At 47.0% G+C, this 25,670-nt stretch overlaps 1 protein-coding gene across 1 annotated transcript; it reads right to left on the bottom strand.

The window, feature by feature from the left end:
* Positions 1–446: 446 nt before the first annotated feature.
* LOC119466443 (collagen alpha-1(I) chain) lies at positions 447–12,377 on the bottom strand. The gene is made up of 3 exons (XM_037726954.2): positions 11,536–12,377; positions 6,241–6,418; positions 447–2,844 (listed from the first exon to the last, which is right to left on the bottom strand). The coding sequence occupies exons 1-3, from the start codon at positions 11,698–11,700 to the stop codon at positions 2,084–2,086; spliced, it is 1,104 nt and encodes a 367-aa protein (XP_037582882.2). The 5' UTR covers positions 11,701–12,377; the 3' UTR covers positions 447–2,083.
* Between the last annotated feature and the right edge of the window lie 13,293 nt (positions 12,378–25,670).

The raw sequence follows: 25,670 nt of genomic DNA, 5'->3' as shown, positions 1-25,670 counted from the left end.
GATCCGTGACGTCACGCCACCTTGCGCGACTACCATATAATCTAATGGGGACGCTCCCGAGTAAGCCGCGGGGATTTTGACGTCACCGCTTTCGTCATGCCGGATCGGCAATGTAAATTTCGCTCCAAGTAGCATGACGTCATAACCAGAGTGCACAGGCCTGCTATCTATAGGATGCGTTGCTTCATGACGACGACGGTATACCACAATGGATGCATGACAACAGTGATTGCATGACAGCGGCTGTCTGGCGACGACCCAATGAAGACGATGGCATGACATGAAGTCTATCATCACGCCGTTATGCTTTATCATCGCGGCGGGAAACATGTAAAGCAAGCTTTGTGCGAGGTCATAATCTCGGATAATTTCGTCTAAGGAATGACATTTGTTTATTGAAGTGCATAGCAGGCGCACGCAGGAACATTTATGTGCACACAAGGAAATCCGATGTAATCAATTTATTGTTGTTTGCCAAAACACTCCTTCAGTTTAGATTGAGCGTACTGTCAGCATAAATTGAAACGCGAACAAAAAAAAAATGTGATCAGAGGGCCGGTTACGCAACATCTTGACGTGAGCTGGTTCGTTCACCTTCGACAGAGAGAGGAGAATAAACTTTATGCAAAAGAGCACGCGAGCGTAGGTAGCTCCTCCGCTCTGCAGTGGGTGGTCCCCTCAGTCCAGGAGTCCAGCGACCTTAGCTGCCCTTCTCGCTCGGTTGACCAGGTTGAGCTGGTCCGTCGAGTCGGAGCTGGACAGCGCTGCCTCTCATTGCCGTGTGGTAGGGTGTGTTATGGGTGTTTCGATCTTTATACTTGAAACAGCGCGAAGTGCTTTCAGAAAAATAGTAGTAGAGGACAGACGCAGCACTCTGGCTGTGCTCCACTTCTATTTTATGCAAACACTTCGCGCTTTTTCAAGTACAGGTACTTGTTAAGCGTAACTATATGGATGTGCGACTTGCAAGTCGCCATGTGTAGTTGGTTTCTAACAACGGAGTGGTGCTAGACGTATGCTTTGGAAACTGAATCAGGCCAATGTTACAAACGCAGGCGAACCTGAAAACGCAACAGCGAAGTCTAAAGTCGTTTTCGACTTGTTCACGCTTGAATTCATGCTGGCATTACATAAGACGCGGTCAGACGCGAAGAGATCACGATCGTCAAGTCATACTGACGCAATATAGTAAACGCTCACGCATTAGGCACTACACGCAGTACGTCGTCCAGCATTAAGAAAAAAATCTATCTACACCTCGGCAGTTAGAATCAGAGAGAGCAACAGTGACAGAATCTGCGATCTTACTTTACCGCGTTGCGGACCTAGTGGGATACGGGTCACGAAAATAAAGGAAACAATACGCTTTTTAGATTGAAGTCCGCGCGACAGCTTCTAGCAGATCCGGTTGACTTCTGTCACATCGTAGCATTCAGCTAAACACGAAGAAAATGTCGTCGCTACAATACTCAGTGCTGCGTTTAGTGCCGCCGGAGGCTTCTAAAGTTATCAGCGGAAGGAGGGAAAGTGCGGATTTATTGTTGTCATAAGTTTGAAAAATATTCCCGAAGAGAGTGTTCACAAGGATTTCAGTAGCGGCGGTTTATCGCGTATATAAATTATGGGAAGAACTGAAAGAAGCACAGTGGTTGGTTCCACGATACAACCTTGTCACTGTGGTAAGTGACCGAAATGAGAACCTAAGTGCAACAACACATTGTAAATCATTTTCCTTTTTTTTTGTATCCTCCCTCTCTCCGCAAAAGAGTGATGCAAACTTGAGCGAGTAATGGGTCTTCAGGACAATGAAAACCAGTTCGACTTTAGCCGGAAGAGCCGGAGCATATCTATCTGGAGAGCAGTAAATCCCACTGGGTCAGCGTGCATTCGAGATTTCTTCGTGTAATTTGATTTATACTGATTTCTCGGAGCATAAAGCCACCGTCTTCTCTTCCGAGGCTGGACGCCGCAAGCTGTTGAGGTGCCTAAAGCATGCGAGACGGTGGTGGAGGATGCGGTTGAGTAAGGTGCCTGGGGAGGCGGTAACACTTGCGCAACTGAAAAGCCGTTACGAGCCAAAAAGTTAGCCTGTCCTCCTGTTACTGGAGGGCATTGGGGGCAGCCCCCGATATCCGGCTCCAAGTCTTGCGGGCTGTCCTGCAGGAAATCCCGGCACACCAGGACCGGCGGGCCGTGACAGTGAAGTTGCAGAATTTGACAGACCGAGTCCCCCTACGCCGCTGCCGTGCTCTCCGCTTCCAAAGGTTAGCGTAGGAGGGGGTGGCAAACTAGGTACTGAATTTGAACCTGGGAGCCCCACCAGCTCCATACGCGGTAAGCCAGGACGCGCCGGTTTAGATATAGGCTGCTCCGTAATTCCGCCGCCCCCTGCACCGCCAGGAGGCGCTTCAATACCTCCTTCGTTCGAATTTTCAGGCGGCTCTGGGGGTTCCTCCTGTCCTGCCCCGCCTCCTCGCGCAGGGCTAATATCTTCAGGCAGGTCTTCAGCACCATTCGGTAGCCCCTCTTCTTCCCCGCCCTCCTCTCCACCTTCCTCTCCTCCGGCTTCTCCGCCTTCTCCGGGTGGAACGGTGGCCGGTCCGGGAACATCTGACGCGCCGAAAGTTTTGAAGAACTCCGGTATTTCCGGAAACTCGTGCTTGGTTTCGTTGAAGTTGGGTCTTTTCGGTGGGGGCGCGAGGCGCTTCGGAAACTCGTCGCTTTCCTTGCTTTCTTTGCCCCCGTCGTCCGGCGGTGCAACCGGCCGTCGAGGTCCCGGGGAAGTGGGCTGTACCATTTCCTTCCTGACGCATTTGAGGACACCGTTGACGGCCATGCAAATGGCTACAAGAGGAGAGAGTGAGACAAACTTTAGGGCTTTCAAGGCAGAGAGAAGAGAAAGATCACCGCACACACACACAGACACAAAAATAACAATAATGAAATTGGCAGCTTCGCCCTGCGTATCACTATCAGCAACAGCAAGGTTTAGTGTGCGACTATACGCTCGTGTTAGATACGCGGTTACACCATAATTTCTGGCACCCCTAAAATTTTTAGCACGCCTTGAAGGCCTGCAATGGCATCCCAGAGACGCCACTGCACGGCCCGTTAGAAACAGCGCGAGTGAAATCACATCACTTCCAGATTGTGAGCACTAAGATTGCTTTGCACTTTTTAGTAGTCTGAAAAGATTTCAGATGTAAGGCATGCGCTGTGATTGAAATGTCACAAGATTTTTGTTTGCGCTCCGCAATTCGCAAAAAAAAAAATGTGTTAGGAATAATTTAGTCAATTTAGACCTGAGCAATTTTGTCTGAGCAATTTTGGCGGTTGAATAGTACAGCATCTGTCTTGCTTTGGCGGCGTCAGAACGTCAATTTTACAGATGAAAATTCATGCAGATTCGACGACACTAGACTGCTTATACGCTCACCACCTATGCAGCGCACACACCCGGACGAACGTGTAGCAAAGGGATCGTACCCGATACCAATCACTGGCTGTGTTCTCAATCGCAGTAGTAGGTCTATATGGCTCACGTTACGAATCGGGTGCGTAAATGTCGCTCGTCGCCTTCACCAGCGAGGACACGCGCCGAGCCCTTTGGGCCTCGCTTGTGGACACTCCAGCGAAACGCTCGAGCACTTGCTGTTAGGATGCCGAACTTTCCGCAAGTTGTCGCTGTGTGCAGCTGAGCTAGTTTCAACTACTTAATCGCGCACGAACTGCGCTTAGCGATACGTTAAACCTCGATCTAACGAAACCCGATTTTACGCAGTTCCCGATCTAACGAAGATATTTCCATTCCCCGGCAGGTACCCGTAGGGTTCAACGTTGTCATCAACCCGAATTAACGAAACTCATGGCCAAGAAACCCGATTTAACGAAGTTATTCCTGAAATAAATGAGTAAGAAAGAGCGGTGATTTCTATCTAATTTTGACACAGACGGGTTTTTCTTCGATTGTGCGCTCTAACGCTGTCGCGTTAAAACATCTCGGCACCCTAGTCACGGTCTTCGCACACGCGTCTTTGCGTATCGGCTGCCTGTCATAGCTTCACCCGGCCTGCGTCGCACATCGCACAAGCAATTCGGGCCGCCCGGCCTCGCGGACTTTCCACACGCGCAGGAGGCGTGGGTTAGCGGCAAATACAATGCAGTGGTAGCTTTTGGGTGTCCCTACGTTACAATTTTAGATTTGGAGGGACCTCGATTTTACGAACTTCCCGATTTAACGAAATAATTAGAGCGTGGTCATCACTTCGTTAACTCGAGTTTCAACTGCATATTCTTTCCGAAGGGTCGTGCCTCCACTCGATACGAGGCTCACAAAGCTGTACTGAAATGCGTGTCAACCATGGGACTATAGACTCTCGTCTGTAACGCTGGTACTCTGCGTGTGACTGTGTGATGTGTTCTTTATTCCTGCCTATTTTTTTTGCCTTTGTCTCTTTCATCCCTTTCTCTATTCCTTTCTCTCTCCTTTGCAAGCGGGTGGGCATGCTTTCCCGTTTAGGAGACAATTGCTAGCCCACTTTTCTTTCTCTTTGTTATGTTTGCATACAAGTTGACATGATTAACAATAATAACATTATTGCATATGCGGCACAGATAAAATACAAAGTATACACATGCGCAAATATATACGGAACCTCACGGCGACGCCGATGGTGACAATTCGCCTGGAATGTTCATGTAATTGCTATCCCAATAACATCAGAGAACTTTAGCGTGCCCGTAAACGTAATACCCATTGCTGAATAGCAGGTCATCAGAATTTTTTGCTACTCAAATACATGTGAAGTGCATAAATGCTCTCACTACACAACTGCTGAACCAATTGGAATGAAATTTACTCCATTTAAGAGAGAAATATAAATTCTGACTGTATAGAAAGCAGAATTTTGATTTAGGACCTGGCATGCACATATTATGAATATCACCGGAAATTGTGAAGTTTAAAAAGGAAACTGAAGCGTAAGCTTTAAAAAATTGGTATCTCTGCACCAAACACACATAGTGGGGTTGTTGAAACTGCATATGCTAAATAATCTAAAGCGAATAAATGTGATGTATAAGTTAACAGTTCACGTAACATTGTTAGAGTGCTTACAAAGGTTATCGCTAAAGTCTTACTATTTAGCGGTACATCTTAAAGCGATGTATAATACATAATCTTGTGCGCACCAATACACGCTGTTTACAAAATTGAGGTATCGTTCGTCTTATTACAGAGTTACCGTGCTTTAAACAAAGATTCAATTCTTTTTTTTTCTATTAATCTTGACATTTTCTATAAATTTTTCAAACCGCAATGATGGCCGGAATGAAAAATACTTTTCCTACAGTCTGTAAATTCTAACCTTTTCTTCTAAATGCAAGAACATTCATCAAATTTGGTGCAGTGGATGCCGATCGCACCAATTTCTCTGTTAGTAACACACATCTACGAGGTGTTCATTTTTAAGTTTCTCGGAATTTTTAAGATCGCCTGTGGCAGGTGGTCCAATTCTTGTCCTTGAGATGGATTATTCGACGATGCAGACATTACTAGCACGAGAAATCGAAAAACATATTAAACTAATGAAGAAAAATTGCCCGATCAACTTATTAATTAATTTCTTTACGGCACCCATTTCAATCTACGAATTGTAGCCGGCGATCTTGCAAGACGATACTTGAAATGAATCTCCAGGATGACACCTGTTCTGAGATATTCATAGCCAGAGTGTTCGATTAAATACAACGGCACACCACTTACTTATGTGCTTCAATGCATGAAGGTGCATTGTTTATTAAGTAAACCAGCAGTCCATTTTTACGGCGAATTTGACGGCGCAAACTGGTGTCATTCTGGAAATTCATTCCAAGTGGACACGCCTTGCAACCTCACCAGCTACAATTCGTGAATTGCAATATGTGCCGTAAGGTAACTAATTAAAAAGTTAATTAGTTAGCTTTGTTATTTATTTTATTCTGTTTCAACTTTTCTTGCAAGTAACGGCCGCTTCTGTGAATAATCCAGCTCAAAAAGCAGAATCATGTGATCTGCAACAGACAATTAAGTTTTAAAAATTCCGCGATACTTCAACATGGTCACCCAGTTTTATTGCTGCATCTCGGCACACCTTTGTCAGTAAATGGAACTTCGGTTAATTGGAACGTACGTCTCCGGCACCTTGAGGTTCGGTTAAAACGAGGTTCTACTAAACGAAAAATGCTTAAAGAGGCACGTACAGCGCTTATTGCAGGGACAGTGACCGTAGTAGTAGCCGCCCATCATCTGCTCATCTGTGCAGCGCTCGCCCGCGCGCTGAAAACGTTTGCAGCGACGGCGAGGGTCCTTGGACCGCCGCAGGCAGCACTTGCCAATGCCGCACTCTTCGGTGTTGAGGCAGGCAGTGCCGCCCCTCACCTGTCAAAGGAACGGAAATGTTATCAAAGCGTTATCATTAGGAGTGTCAAAGTGGGAAAAAAATGTGCGGGAAATCTATCCCGTGGTGCAGGTAGAGAGGGGATATATACAGGGTCTTAATTTTTAAGTTTTTCGGAATTTTTAGAAATCGCCTGTGCCAGCTAGGTAGCATAATTAGTGTCATTGAGCTGGGTTATTCGATGAGGCGGAGGTTAGTAACACGAGCAATCGACACACATATTCAACTAATTACCAAAAATTGACGAATCAACTTCTTGGTCAATTACAATACGACACAAATTGCAATTTACGAATTGCAGCCGGTGAGCTTGTCAGGCGTATCTACTTGAAATGAATTTCCAGAACGACACCAGTTTGGAGATATGCGCCAAGCTATAGAGAATGCATATGCGCCATCAAACTGGCCGTAAAAATGCACTGCTGTTCCACTTTTTTTTTTTTTTTACCAAAATGCTGTTTTATAGATTGAAGAACAAAAGTAACTGGAATGACCACGTATTTCGTCCCACACTTTGAGAAATAATATCTCGAAACTGGTGTCATCCTGGAAATTCATTTCAAGTGGATGCGTCTTGCAAACTGACCGGCTACAATTAATAAATTCCAATATGTGTCGTAAAGTAATTAACTAAGTAGTTCATTAGTCAATTTTTGTTAATTAGTTGAATACGTGTTTCCATTTCTCGTGCTACTAATGTCCGCCTCCTCGAATAACCCAGCTCAACGATGAGAATTATGCTACCTGCAACAGGCGATTTTTTAAAAAACTCCATCAAGCTTAATTTTGAACACGCGGTATATATCGTCCGACTGACGGTGTTCTGCTCCGGACCACCTTCAGGTTGCGCTTCCCTCCTCGAATGGGGAGGAGGGAAGTGCTCTCGTCGAGTGAGCTCCTGAACAACACTTTGAAATGTGGTGAACGCGGTTTAAATCATGAATCCGGTACCTCAAAGTGGTTCGACGTAATGCTAACACATTTCTCTCGCATTTACAACTATACATCGCCGCTAAATTTGTCTAGTGAGCGGAAGAGGCACGTGAGAGGCTGGAGAGAGAAGGAAGTCACCACGTAGTCTGTATCTTTTTTTTCAATGTTAGGCGTCCTTGCTGCGTGCGTGGTTCACTGCGTACGTGTTTCAGGTAGCAAGCAATCATGAGCGCTGTTGTTTGCTCCTGTGCCCGTGCGACGCTCGCGCTGCCATCAACCGTGCAGTCGCATACCAACTACAGCGATCGCATTGTGTGCTGAAAATTGGCTCTCGCGTGCAGTGTTCACTTGCGCGCCGTGCACGACATCCGTAGCACGTTGCTGGTGCTGCTGCATGTCCAAGTTTGTACAGCTGATAAAACTACTATCCTTACTCCCTCCGTATTGACGATTTTATGCTCGATTCATGGGCGCCGCCATCTTGGGTTGTTACACAAACAATTTGTTAGTTTTATGTGAATTTAAGTCACGTAACATGGACATAAAACGCTGAACGCATTTATGCAACTGTTTCATGCTTGCGAATCGACTGCTGTAGCTAAACTTCGTTGTTAAAGACAGAAAACAGAAGCGTTATCAGCCCAATATGGCGGAACCTAAACACTTCCGTAAAATGGTCCTTATAACTCTACTAATTTGCTATCGCAATTGATGCTTCGCCTTTCGGGTGAAACTGCGACATTTTTTAACGCTTTACTACAAATGTAATCTAAATGTTTGGACTAAGAAAAGGTGGGTGTAAAAATGGAACCTAAATATTTGTATTGAAAAACTCTTGTTAGTGGTACACCGTTGCAAATACAATCAAAACATACGGGCATGTGTCTGTTAGTAAAACACATTACAACAGTTCTATCAAAATTGATGCTCATTTTCTAGGTAGCACACCAGTCACAAAATGAAACAATAGCATCCTTAAGGCGCTGATGATCAGCGAGTGAGCCAACTGGGCTGTACATAACACAATCATCTGCATAGAGACGTGTCCTTGAAGTAACATGGTCTGGAAGGTCGTTAATAAACAATGAGAATAGTAGAGGATGTAGTACAGATCCTTGTGGGACCCCTGAGGTGACGTCGACAACAGGCAAATCCGCAGAATCGTTTGCAAACTCAAGTGTACACGATCGCTCACACGATAATCAATTGAGTCTTGGATATTTCCTGTTAAGGGTGTTATTTTGCAGCGTCGACGTGCCCGAGTCCGCATTTTCGAGCGAAACTATCTATGCCTCTTCGTTCAACTTTCCAGCTACTGCTGCTGCTGCTGCTGCTGCTGGCTGTCTTGCTGGATAGTTTTTGCCGAAGGCGTGGGTCATACTGAAAGCTGCAGGTCGTCGTCACGGTGTCCTCGTAGTACCATTGTCATCCCTGCTGGTTGATGGCTACAGTTTTGCACGATTGGCCGGTACCTGACTCAGCGCAAACACCAGATAAAGTGGGGATTAAAGCGTCCCGGTTGGCCGGTAGCGGACCCGGTGCAAGCAGGCAGCGGATATAGTGTGAATTTAGGCGGTAATCAGCGGCTGGTGATGCTGGTAAACGTGGATGTGATCTCCGAAGCCAGTACGCCGTCCCTCACCATTTCATCTGCTTCACGCCATTATGATCATTCCATGGTTATGTCAGTCATTATTCCGCCGTTTTCACTGTCACTGCGTTGTCATATCGTCATCAGCACTCCACCATCTTGGAACCGTCGTCACTATCGTCGTCACTTTAACTTCGTCGTCATGCAGTCTTCGTCACGTCGTTCTGGTCATTCTGTCTTCGTCATTTTGGCGTAGCGATTCTAGTGTCATGTCACTGTCGTTAAACCACGGTCTACATTCCGTGGTCATCGTTGCGTCGTCGGCACACAGTCGCCTTCATGCGCGACAGAGCCCTCTTCAGAATGCGACAAGTTTATCTTTAGCGAGACCGTTCGCAGTAAAAACGTGTCCAACTGAGTTGCGTCGTCTATACTTGCAAATGGTCGCTAAGCAGTAGCCGCATTGGTGTCAAACACGAACGAATACTTCGCTTAAGCCGATTACCACGGTGCATAAGATCCGCAGACATTTCTTGTGCGTGTGTCAGTTTTATCTATGCAACGTAAAGCTGACTATCGGCAATTGCATGTTTTATGCTAACGTAGACAAACGAAGTGACATAACATAGATTAACAAGATCAAAAACACAACAGATTTTTGTTTTCGTTTGCACTTTCCGGAGAAAGAATCCCAACCCCACAACACTTTCTTGCAAGCCATCTGTTCAGAAAACATGCATATGCAAAGTGACACACTTATTTTCTATAAGGGCCAAGAGAGAGAAAAACCGGAATAAGAAGAGGAGGAGGCAACTTTCTGCAAGATTGCAACGTACTGCTTAATTCTCTCTCTCTCTCTCTACTGATCCCTCTTTCCTGGGTGTTTTCTGTTAGACGTAATACGAATGGCCCGAGCAGAACATTGTTCATAGCAATAGTGCTGAGGGAATAAGGCTGCAAGCAGACTGTAGCGAGTCTAAGCCTTATAAAAACAAGAAAATAAAGAACAGAAATATATCTTAGGCTGTATAAAGAAATACAAAATTGTAACGACGCATTGTGAGTCACGAAATTGAGGAGTGAGAGGGAAGGAAAAGTATCCAGCCGTGCACCCGGCTTGCTCTTCTACGCAATGGTATGGGGTGTTAAGAGAGGGAGAGAGAAAGGAGAAATATAGAAATGAGAAATGTAGAAAATATATATAGAGAGAAAGTGATAAATTTAGAAAGAAGGTGGGACACTAAGTGCATGCAGATTGAGATTGAGAAAGAGCCCAGAGTGAGAGAGAAAGGGAGAGAGAGAGGGAGGGAGGGCGCAGGAAGAAAGGTATCTGCAAAAGGCTTGAAAGTTACAAGAGGAAGGCTAGCGCTCGTGTTTGTTCATAGTGCTAAGTCCTTGTATCGAAGTGTGCTGCCATATTACATCATCATCATCATCAGCCTATGTTTATGTCCACTGCAGGACGAAGGCCACTTCCTGCGATCTCCAATGACCCCTGTCTGGCGCTAGCTGATTCCAACTTGCATATTACATCATGATTAACCAACTAGCCCATCAGTGTGTATTAAGCAGGAAAGTTAAGTAGACGTTGTCTAGTTGGTTACCGTACACGCAAGGAGAGGGATTGCGGAGTGAAAGAGAGAGAGAGAGAGAATACAGGAGCTAAGAATATTCAATATAAGGCGCAGCGTTATCTATACGGTTGAACACCCAAGTTGCCTTTCGCTACAGCAGACGACTTCGCGTGGCTTTCTCGGCTGATTAGGGGTGAGGCCAGTCTCCCAGGGCCCTTTCCTTAAATACACGATGTTTAAGAAGTGTTGGCGTCTGCAAGCGAAGTCGTCTACTCCTTGTCGCATAGAAATACATTACGTACCAAAAGACAAGACGCAAGATGGCACTGGATGAAAGAAAGGTCAAGGGCATGAAAAATTAACACAAAACACTGAAACTTTGGTCACATAAATAAATTACAGATAGGTCCCAATAAAAATGGCATAATACACTAGAACGTACTCTGCTGCCATAACTGCACTGAAGAACTTAAGCAAAAAAGAAAAACGAAAGCAACCGTCACGGTAACTGAGTGGCTATGGTGTTGCACGGCTGAGTAGGAGGTCGTGGGTTCGAATGCGGCCGTATTCCGGTGTGGCTGGAATGCAAGAACGATCGCGTAGCGTGCACCTTGCAGAACCTCAGGTGGTCAACATTACTTCGGGACACTTACACTGCAGTATGAGTAATAATCAGATCATGGTTTTGATATGTAAAGTAGCAGACATTTTCTTTTACGTTAAAAACGCCTTAGCAAGAAACATTTATGCACAAAACGCGACGGGAACAAATCCGAAGGTAGCGGTTTCCAAGGCCACCAGCTGACGCGATGCAACAGCGCAACGCAAGGCGCGGGTAAGGGGCAGTTCACTGTAAACAAATTTACACCCTTAAAAATGCAAATCTGTCTATAACTCACACCATTACACCCTTACAGGTGTAAGGGTGCGAGTTGTAGACTGAAAACACCCTTAATGATGTAGATCGGTTTACAGTGTAGCTGCACATATGGATACTCACTTTGCCCGTGACGCGTGGCTTTCGGGTGCTCACGATGGCCGTGTCGGCTTCGTTGATGTGACTGCCGAGCTCAATCAGCCATGAGGGGAAGGGGTTGTCCTCGGTTTGTTCCGCCGTCATCGCCAACGCGCAAGTCGCTAGCAAAACTGATAATCGGAGCAGCATGACCGGTCAGTGTGAACTCTTCACAAGAGGCATATGAAGACTGAAGACGTCGGTCTCGTCAACTCGTTAGTGCTGTGCGTTGACAGAAGCGCACTTGTGACGGCTATCGAGTCGTCTCTCGAGCACGGTGCCTTCGATGACGAAAGGATGTGGTCCGTGTGGGCGGGGCACGTTAATGGCGGCGACAAGTCTCGCACCTTTCGAGGTCGCTTACGCACTTCTGCGTTGTCAACGCCTCGCGCGTAACATTCTCGAATTCCCCAGCTGTCAGTTTTTTCGAGACTGTAGCATTCCGTTCCTGGAGTTTTAAAGCGAAAAACGCCGATGAGAGGGGTTCCGGTAGTTCACCCCCTTCGTCCCAACACTGCACTCCCTACTGCCGTCAGCTTGCAGGTGCCGGTCGAAGGGCAGAGAGGTCCGCGGAGACAAAGGGGCACAGGGCTCGCACCTGCTGACGATGTTGCTGTCATTGTCCACCTGTGGTCGTCATCGTCATGTCGGTGCTCGGCTCTCTTCGGTGTCCTAAGGCGACCGCAGAGAGAACTTATCAAAATCGCCGTCTCCGTTCATCGTTCACGTCATCGTATCGTCGTTAAGTTGAAAAAAAAAAAAACAAGATATTCAAATTCTCGAAGTGTGTTTTGTGCATAACACTTGTCCGCAGCGCCGCTCCAAATCCCGCCCCGGAGGGCTTTCTGTTACGCGAGTCACTACGTCACGTGCGTCGCTCCCCCCCCCAGGTTTCATTGTGTTTGGGCGGCGTTGGGCAAGGGGGACCGGGAAGGTGAAACAAAGAGCATTGTTCCAGATCTTCAGTATTTTACAGTTATTTTTTCATTTGTGTAGCGATATAATCGATCACTGCATTGTAATACCACATATTTTGAGAACTCTGTGCGAACCTGAGCGCACCTAATGGGATTCGGTTTTGGTCGCAGACAGCTGGGGCTGGCTGCCATATATTCCTTTTTCATAATCCCGATACGCGTTCTCTAGAAAGTTGCGCGTTATCAGCTTCTCTCTATTTTCCATAAACCATCAAGTGTGATGAAAAGTGAGCTCCGCCGCTTTTTTCACGATAAATCGTAAAGGGGTCAATGCCTCGCGACGAGACAGGCAACGAGAGGGCTGGGTTTCAAGGTGTTCAACAGCACTTGTTCCTGGCATAGTCAGTTTTTCTCTTACGAAGCGCAAATGGGACGATAACAAGCAAAAGGCCGGACGAACGCGAAGTTTCAGAGTTCTTCCTATCTACTGCATGTAATTGACCAGTGTTTACTAAATTGAATGCATAATTTCATGAACAGTGATGTGTTTGAGCGTTTCTGTGAGGAAAACTTTGACTACACTTGCGTGAAAAGTTTATATGGAGCCGCTTCGATGTTTGTCTGGAGCCGAAATGTCGTGTTTTTTTGCGCACTGCACGCTCAGTTTCTGAGACACTATCTTCTGCCTTGTCTGCTGCATACCTCCCTCGACGATGTAACAGACTTACCACGTCCTTGTACTTTACAGCCAATACATTTCAGTGCGAACTCAAGTACGCTTGTTTCTGGAACATGGCAAAGTGCTACGCGCACCACATCAGCCACAAGCTGAAACAAAAAAATATCACAGTTTCGCCCTAAGGGCGAAGCAATGAATGCGATGTCATAATGTCATAAGAAGTAAGGTGAACGGCTTTGGTAGCAATATGAATTGTAGTAAACATGAGCTGATTAAGTAAGCAGGTGTGCTGCGGCGTAAGTAGATCGACATGAAGAGAGACTCGATGACCACGAGAAGGCGCGTGTGAAACGGTGGTGTTGATGAGAAGCGCTTCCTGTGGGCAGCGCGTGCGAAGGGACACACCTGTAGTGCTGCACTGCCGATCCGGGCAGCATTGCATGTGTAGCATGCGTTGTAAAATGTGGCCCGACTATTACTAACTGAATGAACAAGCGTGGTGTGAGCGCGCACAAAGAAGCATGAATAGATCACACTGAATGACTGCAGACGACTGTCAAAACGCTGGCAGCGAGCGCATACGCCGCCGCGGGCGAAGGTACAGCGGTGAGCACTGTTAGGGTGAACACGCGAGCGCGTGGCCGACGGCACTGTCAGCGCCCCGTTACGGTCATCACTGGAAACATTGCGCATGCGCATCACGCCTTCCGCGAAATAATTGTTCCATCGCGCGCATTACGTCATGAATGCACTTGTTCGTCGTCTGCTAGCCGCATTTTTGTTTTCTAAGCCCTTGCATCCTGCATTTTAAGATTTCTTTAAACATCTGTGCTTGAACAGAACAAGACAAAAAAACTTGTATATCTATGGGGGCGTGTCTATTCGTTCCCTTCAAAGTTGTTGTGCATGCAACGCCGTATATAAAACAACCAAACATCTTTCGCAGCCGTTCATTCTGTCGCCAGATCGTATTATGGCTAGGGTTCCCGATGATGAACGGCGCTCAATTGTCGATCTTTCCCTGAAAGGTTATTCCCAGCGGTATATTGGCGCTTTAGTTAATAGGCCCCTGAAGACTGTGAACAGGATAATTCAAGCCTACAAGTATGAAGGTCGCATTCAGGATGCACCCCGCGCGCCCCGCCCTAAAGCTACCACAGACGATGAAGACGCCCTCATAGTTGCAGCTGCTGTTCGTAACCCTTTCTTGCCAGCCTCAGCAATACGCGAGGACTTGGATTTGGACGTTTCGGACACCACTGTTCGACGTCGCCTGCGTACTGCGGGCCTTCGCAGTCGCGTCGCAGCGCAGAAGCCACTACTAACGGCGGCAAACAAGGACGCACGACGGCAGTTCGCTGAGCTGCACGAAGCATGGACATCAGAAGAGTGGGGTCGCGTCATCTTTCGGATGAGTCGACGTTTTCGACGCGACAAGACCAAAGATTGCGTGTTTGGAAACTACCAGGCACACGGTGAGGCAAACTTCCTGCTTTGAAAAGCAATTGTTTTAGTTAACGTCACAATGCCACGCAGGAACGACCCGGACAACGTGCAAGGTGTTTCTGCCAGTGGGAGATCGAGTGTGAACGTGTGGGGTGCTGTTTCAAGATATGGTTTAGGGCCCCTGCAACGTATACGTGGACACTTATCGTCGGAACAATACTGCAACATTTTGAACAATGTGCTGTTGCCATATGCGAGCAGTTTATTCCCAGACGGTGATTACCTGTTCCAACAGGACCGGTCACCGATACACACGGCGCGGGCTGTCAAGGAGTTCCAGGCGGAGCAGCACATGCAGCTACTGGAATGGCCTCCGAAAGGAGCGGACCTGAATGTGATAGAAAACGTGTGGGGCCGTCTGAAAGCTTCTTTGGCAAGGAAGCCCCTTTATTCCGCGACTTCGGACCAGTTGTGGGCGCAAGTCAGCAACGAGTGGGAAAGGCTGAAAGCCGATCGGGAATATGTTCGATCACTTTACGACTCGTTACCGTCCAGAATAGCTGCAGTCGTTGCTGTAAGTGGTCACATGACTCGCTATTAGATTTGCTCATGTTTTTATATTTGTTCTCATGGTCTTGTTTAACTTGAATTGCAAAAGTGCAATTTTCTTGAATAAAAAGTTTAATAATTATCCCTCTTACACTCACTTTTTTCCTTCACGCGCCAATCTTCAATCCAGATGGACCTTGAAATGCAGAAGGTATCAGCTCAGCGAACAAAAAATGCGGCTAGCAGACGACGAACAAGCGTATCGATGACGTGATGCGCGCGGTGGAAAGAGTGTTTCGCAAAGCACATGCTGCGCATGTGCAATGTTTCCAACGATGGCTGTTACGCGGCGCTGATAGTGCCGTCGGCCACGCGCTCGCGTGTTCACCCTAACAGTGCTCACCGCTGTACGTGCGGTCTATCGCTTCAACGGAACCCCCCCGCGCTCCCTCCGGCGCTGGCTTCCCGCTTCCTTGCTTGCGCGTGGGTGACTGAGTGCGTTCGCTGTCCCCGCACGCTTCCGCTCGGGCATACGGCGCGCGGCGAAGATTTTATCTATAGGGAACCTCACGGCGACGGCGACGGCAGAAATCCGGTTGAAGTGTCCATATAATTGCTATCGCAATAAAAATAAAAGAAAAAAAAATCGGTGGAACCCATCTCACGATGACTCTCGCCGGCAATGCGGTAAGCCTTGAATCAATATAGCGACCCAGCGTATTGCCGCCGCCGAAACGAGTCATGTATGAGGCGTGTATTACAGCGGTATTCCTCTTTCGCACTTCCCTAAGAACACTCGGCGCCATCTAGCTTCGCCACCGCGAAACCTGAGCGTGGCCTCCGAAATGCGTGGCACGCCGGTGCGTGCGAGCGCTTAGAAACGCGTCATGCGGCAACCGGACTCCCGGGACTCTCGCGCTTTTTTCCGGAACGCTGCGCCACCTAGTGGCACTGCCGACAAGTTCGCACGTGGCCTCAGAGATGAGTAGCGCGGCGCGTCGGGGCCCGCGAACGCTGATAATTGTTCCCTCGCTTGCAGCACCACTCAGTGGTACATATACTCAGTGACTCAAGTTGGCGAGATGTTCATTGACGAGCGGCACACACGCAGTCAATAATTTGTGGCACAGCCTTCTACGTAAATGGTCGGTTTGCTGTCCTTGGCGATCCCGTGTGACGTGGACTCGATTCCGCCTGCAGCATCGGAGAAATTTAAACCTTTTTTCGTCATTATAGAGCAGCACGCGCCTACTGGCACCCACCCAGTGACCCAAGTTGGCATCAAAGAGCTTCATTGAAGACCAGCACGGACCGAGTGGCACATACACGGTGCTCCAAGCCGGCGTCAAAGAGTTTCCTCGATGACCGGTGCCTAGCCAGTCCCGCGTCTACAGTGACCCATGTCCGCGTGTAAGAGGTTCGTTGAAGAGGGGGCACGTATGTACGTACATATTGGCACATACTCGGCGACCCAAGTTGGTCCGATGGTTGGTTTCCAGCCCTGTTACCTCATCACAGCTGCCAGATGTGGTACCCATTTCACCACTGACTACCCAGTGACCCAGGTAGGCGGGAAAACGGTTAGATACAAACATACATAGAACAATACACAGATACAAACATGCATACATAGCTAGCCCCCGGAAAGTACCTGAAGTACCCTAAGAATTCCAACGCACTAATAAATTGTAGTGGAGAAGAAGAAGAAAAAGAAGGAAGTAGCACTTTCTGAGGTGATCGAAGGGCGCCTAGACGACGACGCACATAACAGAGATACTCACCTAAGACGTGCGTCTCTCTCATATATGTGTCATCGTCTACTCGCCTTTCACCTCAGAGTATGCTAAACCAACACGTGCAGTTTTCTATCCTAACAAGTACCGCTGGAGCACATTCATCGACATGGGACGTGTGCGCAGATCACGAGCTGTTGGTGCCGACACGGGTGTTCTGTTGATGCTGTGTTGGTCTTTCGCCAATCAATCAATCAATCAATCAATCAATCAATCAATCAATAAAAAACATCTGACAGGTCATATTTTCTGCAACTCTTTCTCTGCACTCTTTCTATGACAACACCTCTGAAGAGCGGGTGGACATTTCTTTTTTGTTGGCCATGGCCAGAAATATTTTTTGTACTTTGCTGCCTGTTTTGACGTAAAAGATTTTATGATAATAGTGTACAAGCTAATAGCTTTTATCCCCTTTTGATGATGAGTTGAAAATGAAAAAAAAAATGGCGCATAATTCATCATCACACTTAATTTTTACTGGTCACTAGCTTATCGGGCGCACACTTAGGTGAACAAGCTAAACAGCCACCTCACTGCATGCACTGCACAATCACCCTTGAACCTTCGAGATGTGTTTCTAGATAATATGTATTAAACTTATTAATGAACGTGTTCAGGTTATCATATTTCAGGTCGGAAGTATTTACTGAACTTTCACATTCACTATCCTTTCTTCCTTTTGTATATACACCCTATGTCTCATGCTGAAATGTTTCCGTGTTGTACGCCAAATATGTACGCAAATATTCAGCTTCATTTTCAGACATTCTTTTATAGGTATGCTGTTCCATGGACTAATTCTAATCGACTGTCTCAAGCATGGTTAGTATCACTGATGCTTGGTCACCAAAGTATTTTGTTATTCTTTGTGCTCTGTCACCTCCCAGTGGCAACTTCTTTGACAACGAGGCCACCAACATATGCATAAATATTGGAAAGTAAGATTTCATAATCCCATGGTCATTTTAACGTGGTGGTGAGAAAATCGGGTCGAGGTGCCAAATAAAAATTTGAATGGAAAGGCTGTGTCAAGAAAGCTTTGGTTCACACCGATACGGAGCCAAACCATGAAACGTACCCTCGCAACATTTCGGCCACCGGCCTTGTTCCTTCAATTCGTCATCGCTCTTAGCCATCAGACGGCCTTCTGTTGTTTTGTGGAGTTTATTTAGAAGGTCGCTGTGCTCCGCATTTCCGGCATGGTTGCGGACCAAACAAAGCATCCAAAAACACAGAAATTGAGGCTATAGACAGTTGCAGCCACATGTGGGTCGCCGGCTATGACGTAATGTTTCCGAGTACGAGATCTCGGGTTTGCTTCCCGACAGCGGCGGCAGCATTCCGACGGGGACGGAACGCAAGAAACGCTTGTGTACCATGCTTTGGATTCACGTTAAAGAGCATCCGGTGGTCAAAATTAACATGTAACTACACCACGGCGTCTCAGGTAGCCCGTGAGTAGCTTGTGCATATGAAGTGTGGTGATTAAAAAAATCTATAATGATACTGGTTCTGGTGAGCATTGTATTAGATATAGAGAACTGCCGAGAATAGCGTCCTGCACTGGTAGCGTCCTGCGCGGTTTCTGGCTATGGTTCTCAAAATGCTGGGCACTGCTGTCAGTAAACGTTTGATGCCTGCTGCACTGTAAGGCACTGCACTCCTAAATTTTGGTAATGAAGCTAAATCTATTGATGCTACTTAGGTAATTAGCAAATAAATTCAGCCTGTACACACACTTAACTGATCACATTAAAATCTGTCACCACGTCATTCAGAAAAGTTGATTACCATCAAGGTTATTACGAGATCGTTCATCGTTTCACTACATGACTCGCCCTGGTGGCTTAGTGGCTATGATGTTGCTACGGACGAGGACGAAGGAACAAAGCGCAGCAGCGGCGGCCGCATTTCGATAGAGCGAAATTCAAAAACGTCAAAAACGCCCGTCATGTGCATTGGGTGCGCATAAAGAACCCAAGGTGTGCAAAATTAACCCGGAAAGCCCCCCCCCCCCTCCCTCCCCCTACGGTGTACATCACAATCAGACCGTGGATTTGGCACGTGAAACAACAGGACGACTTCATTATTTTAGGAAACAGTCCCGAGCCCCGACTTGACATGGTTGAAACAGAAGTTAATTTCGAATTGAGGTGTACCAACTCTCCATACTCGATATACGGAAAGCCCATGCGCGGCATACTCGTAAGATGGTCCAGCCTTCCGAAGCTTGTTGACCCTCTCTTTTCGAGTCTTTCAGCAGTTCAAAGTTAAAGGACATTCGTTTTGATCGCGAAAAGTGAGTACTAAGACAATAATTAAAAAAGAGGAAAAAATAAGAAAGAAAAAGAGAAAGAAAAGAAAGAAACGAAGGAGGAAATGGAGCTCGTTACGACAATAGTCATAGCAAGCTCTCGTTAGGACACGGCAATCTTGTGTAAGAAAGCTTCTGTTCAAATAATAAATTTTTGCAACAGCGGTATCTCTGTTGTTTTCTTTTTCTTTGGCAAGCAGCGAGTACAGTAAGCACAGGTGCTGCCATTGAAGCCGTAAGTTACACGGAGGAATGAAAACAATGACATGTTGAAAACGAGGATCTGCCAAAGCTGGATTTATTGCTCAACTTTTCTCGATTTTGCTCGTGAGATAGAGAGAGATGTAAATCCGATGTCTGAAGCTTTCAGTTAACAGGGAAATAACTATTCTACGCAGGTTACCGCGCCTGTCCTCTCTAGCCAAATGTTCGTAGGCACCGCCAAGAATAGGGCTATTCAGAGACACTACTTTATTGTTTAGGATGCGATAGTGCGAGATACATTTCACATTGATATCGCCAACAAGTTTCCATTGAAAAAATGTGCACATCTATTCGAGATAAAAAAGAACTTGACACTTACTGCGCAAAGTTAATGTTACTCCACTACTAAAGTAGCGCTAACGAAATGCAGTCAGGTTATCTCAGTCCACGGCTGATCGCCACAACCGTGCAGTATAGAAAACATCTTAACTGTAAGAGGTCTCAGACCGAAGCAATCGAATCATACGTACACTTCGCATACGTACGTAGGTTTCACATACGTACACATACGTATATAACGTACATAACGTACATGTACGTTCACGTACGTACATGACTACTCAGTGCGAAGCACTCGAATCATACGCTTCACATACGTAGGTTTCACGTACGTACACAGACGCACATAACGTACGTATTGTACATAAAGTAGACGGACGTTCACATACGTACATAACCGCGCACGAAAATACGAATTTATCGCTGCGTGTGATTTCAGACACAAGTGTCAGGACGCAACGCCTGCTGCGGCCTCATTGTCTTAATCTGGGTGCTGACGTTAACGCACTATGAAAAAAAAAAAGACGTGCGCAGCGCTCAAGGAGTGAACGGCTCCGAGGCCGCAATTCAGTTCTCGCAGTCATTGTGGTTTATCTTTGCGAGCGATGGCCTCGGCGAGCCAGAAACTGTTCACTTCGTCATCGGGCGTCGAAGCCGCCGTTGCCAGAGAGCAGTAACATATGCTTTGTAGTATGCTGTCCGCCTGCCCAATTGTGCTTTGTTCAAGCAACATCATTCCATCTCCTCGCGCCAATTTTGAGAAAAAAAAAGTTAGACAAGAACTAAGTCATCTTCGCGCAAAACTTCGATGAAAGGATTTGAAAAAGAGAAAGGCCGTATGGGTTTCTTTTGTAGCTTCATGCTGCTGTCGGATGGATGAAAAACTTTAATTCTTTTTTTCTTTTCGGGAATATTACTCCTCCTTGTGAATTTCCGCATAACTCATTTGCCATATTCCCTGTTCCTGAGGCCCGGGTTATCGACTAGTCACCCTATATACCGTGCCTTCTGGTTAGCTCGGACCTTAAAGCGACAGCACCTCTGCAGGGCGTTGGTTCCTGGTTCGATTCCCGAACCAGAACGAACTTATCTTAAAGTGTGACGCTTCTTTTCTGAGAAAGCCGCATGCGTTTCCTATGTAGCTTCACGCTTCTTGACGGGTGAATTATGAATTTTCCCTTTCACAAAAATACATTGAAGGCAGCGCTGTCCCGCGCTGCCTTCATTGGCGCTGTCCAATGAAGGCAGCGGGAACGCCAAGCCCGTCCAGGAACCGCTGTAGAGATAAGCGGATTTCGTTTCTTGATCGGTCGTCTGGGAGCGCTGAAATAGGGCGTAATCAGGCACTTGTTTTTTTTTTAATTTCGCGGGTTTTCTTTAAAGGCAATTACAAGAAGCACCATTAATGGTACTTAGTTGTAAACACTTCAGTCGGCCATTTTTAAATGTGATCTACAGCTTTCGTATCGGCACTTTCTTAGTGAAGTCAACATTTAAACATTTAGGCAATTATTCTATAGTAGTTAATTGAGTTTTCAAAACGAAAACAAATACCACAGACTAGGACACTCGAACCTCAACGCCACTGAGTTGGTTTGAGCTTCCTAGCACACTCCGTCGTTTTTAAAACATTGGCTACATTTAGCTGGGACACCCTGTATACACATCACGTTTCTTCCCCTCAGAAAACGTCGCGTCGCTGTCGGATAGGTTGTTTCTGTTTGAAGTTTGACGCGCTCGCGCCACCTTTCGCCTGACTCCGACGGCTTGGAATTGCACCGTTGCTGAGATCCTCTATAGATGGCGGTCCTTGTCCAGCCTATTTTAAAGGTACTTTCACCGCGGCAATGGCAAAGTTGAACTCTCTGTCCCTTCGTGCGAGTTTCACTTTTATGCAAAAAAAGTTGTGACTATGCTTCGTGCATGGTCACTGCGCTAGTTGCGTCTTGTAGTGAAATGTTCTGTAGGTAGGTAGGGTAGCATTGAAGAAGGGTAACTTGACAGGTCAGAAACGGTACTCCTGCGGCGACTTCATTTCATTTCTATGTAATAATAATAATAATAATAATAATAATAATAATAATAATAATAATAATAATAATAATAATAATAATAATAATAATAAGTTCGCTATACAAATGAACAAAAAAATTAAAAGTTCTGACAATAAAATTACATTTTTGCACGCGCAAACACTAACACACACAACAAAGAGAAATAAAATAAATAAATTAATTAATAAATATGCAGCTTTAGAACAGGAAGATGAAGACAACATAGAGATAATGAATGAAACCGTAACTAGTTTGATCTCAGAAGCAGCAATTGAAGTGGGAGGTAAGGCCCTAAGGCAACCAGTAGGTAAGCTCTCCCAAGTAACAAAGGACCTAATAAAGAAACGACAAAACATGAAAGTGTCAAACTCGAGAGATCAGATAGAATTCGCTGAACTGTCGAAACTGAACAACAAGAAGACAGTAATACCCCTGTCAGACGGCACATGTAATGCCATTTGTAGTAAATGACATTCATACCGAATGTCATTGCCGTCTTGGGTTCCCGTTCTACACGGGTAAACAAAATGGCATTCGCAATTGATGGCAATGTTTATCGGCAGGCTGCTATGATAACGAAACCCTACAATTCGTGCTTGTTGTTTACATCTTTTCACTATATTGTTAACAATACAATGGTAAACATTGGATGTTCATCTGAAAATATATTACATTTCGTTTTAACTTATCTATTTTGTAATTTTTTGCCAAGCCCCTGTCGTCGAGAGTACACAAGTCGCGCGTGAATGAGTTCGGGAAACTCATTCAACGGGCGAATGCCATTAGCAGTGAATGTCATTCACTTTGCCCGTGTAGAAGCAACAAAAATGGCATTAACACGTAATCTCATTCGCTGCGAATGTCATTACACGTGCCGTGTGACAGGGGTATAAGGGATATTCGAAATTATAACGTGGGAAAGATTGAGGAAGCCGTAAAATATAGACGCAGCATGAAATCAGTGAGAACTAGGCATAGGAGATGGCAAAATGTATGCACTGAAAGATAAGCAGGGCAATATTGTCACGTAGTAGTGACGATGAAGCAAACAGACGTAAAACTGGGAATGACGAAACTGATTCTTTATTGGGCGAACCTGTGCCCACAAAAGCAAGTTACACTTGAAGCACAACGATAGCGGCGAACACAGTCGGCGATCGTCGAAATCTGATCAGCGGCGAAACGCGTCGGCTTTTATACCTGAGTCATCGAAGGTTCCAGATTAATCCCTGATGCCCGCGTGTCTTCCAGAAAGTTCTAGACAATTCGCGTCGCTCATACAATCAGATTACATGGGCGTCGGTGACCACGGACGACGGATAGAAGCATTGATAACGTCCGAGAAGCTTCCAATGCAGGCGCGTCCTGCGCCGAGCGATAACGTTTAACATTTGTCAGCCAATGTTGAAAGCGGCCACCGGTGAAAGATAAACATGTGTACGTGTCAATACCCTCCCCTTAAAAAGCATCGTCCCGATGCTACAAACACGAAAGCGAAAACAAAACCATGCGTAATAAACAAAATAACAAAAAAAAACAATAACAAAGTAACAAAGTACCTAAGTTTGTCAGCGGGCGTAGAAAGGCTTAAGACGCACCACGTGGATGACTTCAGGTCGTGCCCGGCGCCGCTGTGATTGCGAAATGCCGTCTGGCACGACCTCATAGTCCAGTGCGCCAATACGTCGGGTGATCTTATATGGTCCGAAATAGCGACGTAACAGCTTCTCGCTAAGTCCTCGTCGGCGTATCGGAGTCCAGACCCAAACACGGTCACCGGGCTGGTACTCGACGTAGCGTCGTCGAAGGTTGTAGTGTCGACTGTCGGTCCTCTGCTGGTTCTTGATGCGCAGTCGGGCGAGCTGTCGACCTTCTTCGGCACGCTGCAAATAGGTGGCAACGTCGAGATTTTCTTCGTCGGTGACGTCCGGTAGCATGGCGTCAAGCGTCGTTGCCGGGTTCCTTCCGTAGACCAGGTTGAACGGCGCCATGTGCGTCGTTTCTTGCACGGCCGTGTTGTATGCGAAGGTCACGTACGGAAGGATGGCATCCCACGTCTTGTGTTCGACGTCGACGTACATTGCCAGCATGTCGGCGATGGTCTTATTTAGGCGCTCGGTGAGGCCATTCGTCTGCGGGTGGTAGGCGGTGGTCCGGCGATGGCTTGTGTGGCTGTATCGCAGGATGGCTTGAGTTAGTTCTGCCGTAAAGGCAGTACCTCTGTCGGTGATGAGGACTTGTGGGGCACCGTGACGCAGGAGGATGTTCTCAACGAAGAATCGGGCTACCTCGGCAGCACTGCCTTTGGGCAAGGCTTTTGTTTCGGCGTAGCGGGTGAGGTAGTCCGTAGCTACGACGATCCATTTATTCCCGGACGTCGACGTCGGAAAAGGCCCCAGTAAGTCCATCCCAATCTGTTGGAACGGTCGGCGAGGTGGCTCGATCGGCTGTAGAAGTCCGGCTGGCCTTGTCGGCGGTGTTTTGGGTCGCTGACAGTCTCGGCATGTCCTTACGTAATGGGCGACGTCGGCAGAGAGGCGAGGCCAGTAGTATTTTTCTTGTATCCTCGCGAGCGTGCGGGAAAAACCGAGGTGTCCAGCCGTTGGGTCGTCATGGAGAGCTTGCAGAACCTCTGGACGCAATGCTGAGGGTACCACAAGGAGGTAGTTGGCTCGGAGAGGCGAGAAGTTCTTCTTTAGGAGAATGTCGTTTTGCAAGAAAAACGACGCCAATCCTCGCCTGAACACCTTCGGCACAGTGACGGTCTTGCCTTCCAGGTAATCTACAAGGTTCCTTAGTTCCGGGTCGGCTCGCTGTTGTTCGGCGAATTCGTCGGCACTGATGGGTCCCAAGAAAGTGTCGTCATCCTGGTCATCCTGTGGCGGCGGTTCGACGGGGGCGCGAGACAAGCAGTCGGCGTCAGAGTGCTTTCGCCCGGACTTGTAAACGACGGTGATGTCGAATGCTTGAAGTCTCAGACTCCATCGTGCGAGGCGACCTGAAGGATCCTTCAAGTTAGCTAGCCAACACAAGGCGTGGTGGTCGCTCACAACTTTGAAGGGCCTGCCATAGAGGTAGGGGCGAAACTTTGATGTAGCCCAGATGATGGCGAGGCACTCCTTTTCTGTTGTGGAATAATTTGATTCCGCCTTCGATAGCGACCGGCTAGCGTAACTTACAACCCTTTCTAGTCCGTCAGTCCTCTGCACAAGCACGGCGCCGAGTCCTACGCTGCTTGCGTCGGTGTGGACTTCGGTATCGGCGTTTTCGTCGAAATGCGCAAGGATGGGCGGCGATTGTAGGCGTCGCTTCAGTTCTTCAAATGCTTCGATTTGCGGCGTCTCCCACTTGAACTCGACGTCGGCCTTCGTGAGGTACGTCAGTGGCTCGGCGATCCGTGAAAAATCCTTGACGAAGCGCCTGTAATAGGCGCACAGGCCAAGAAATCTACGCACTGCCTTCTTGTCGGCGGGCGGAGGAAAGTCAGTGATGGCCGCCGTTTTCTGTGGGTCAGGGCACACTCCAGACTTGTTGATGACATGGCCCAAAAACAAAAGCTCCTCGTATGCGAAGCGGCACTTTTCTGGCTTCAACGTGAGTCCGGAGGTCTTGATAGCTTGAAGAACTGTTTCAAGGCGCCGCAGGTGTTCTTCGAAGCTTGAGGCAAACACAACGACGTCGTCCAAATACACGAGGCAAGTCTGCCACTTCAAGCCTGCCAGTACTGTATCCATGACGCGTTGGAAAGTCGCAGGTGCCGAGCAAAGACCAAACGGCATGACCTTGAACTCGAACAGTCCGTCTGGTGTTATAAAGGCAGTCTTC

The sequence above is a fragment of the Dermacentor silvarum genome, chromosome 10 (assembly GCF_013339745.2).
Source record: "Dermacentor silvarum isolate Dsil-2018 chromosome 10, BIME_Dsil_1.4, whole genome shotgun sequence".
In the NCBI taxonomy this organism is placed as follows: Eukaryota; Metazoa; Arthropoda; class Arachnida; order Ixodida; family Ixodidae; genus Dermacentor; species Dermacentor silvarum.
This window is presented reverse-complemented; position numbering and strand designations above follow the sequence as displayed.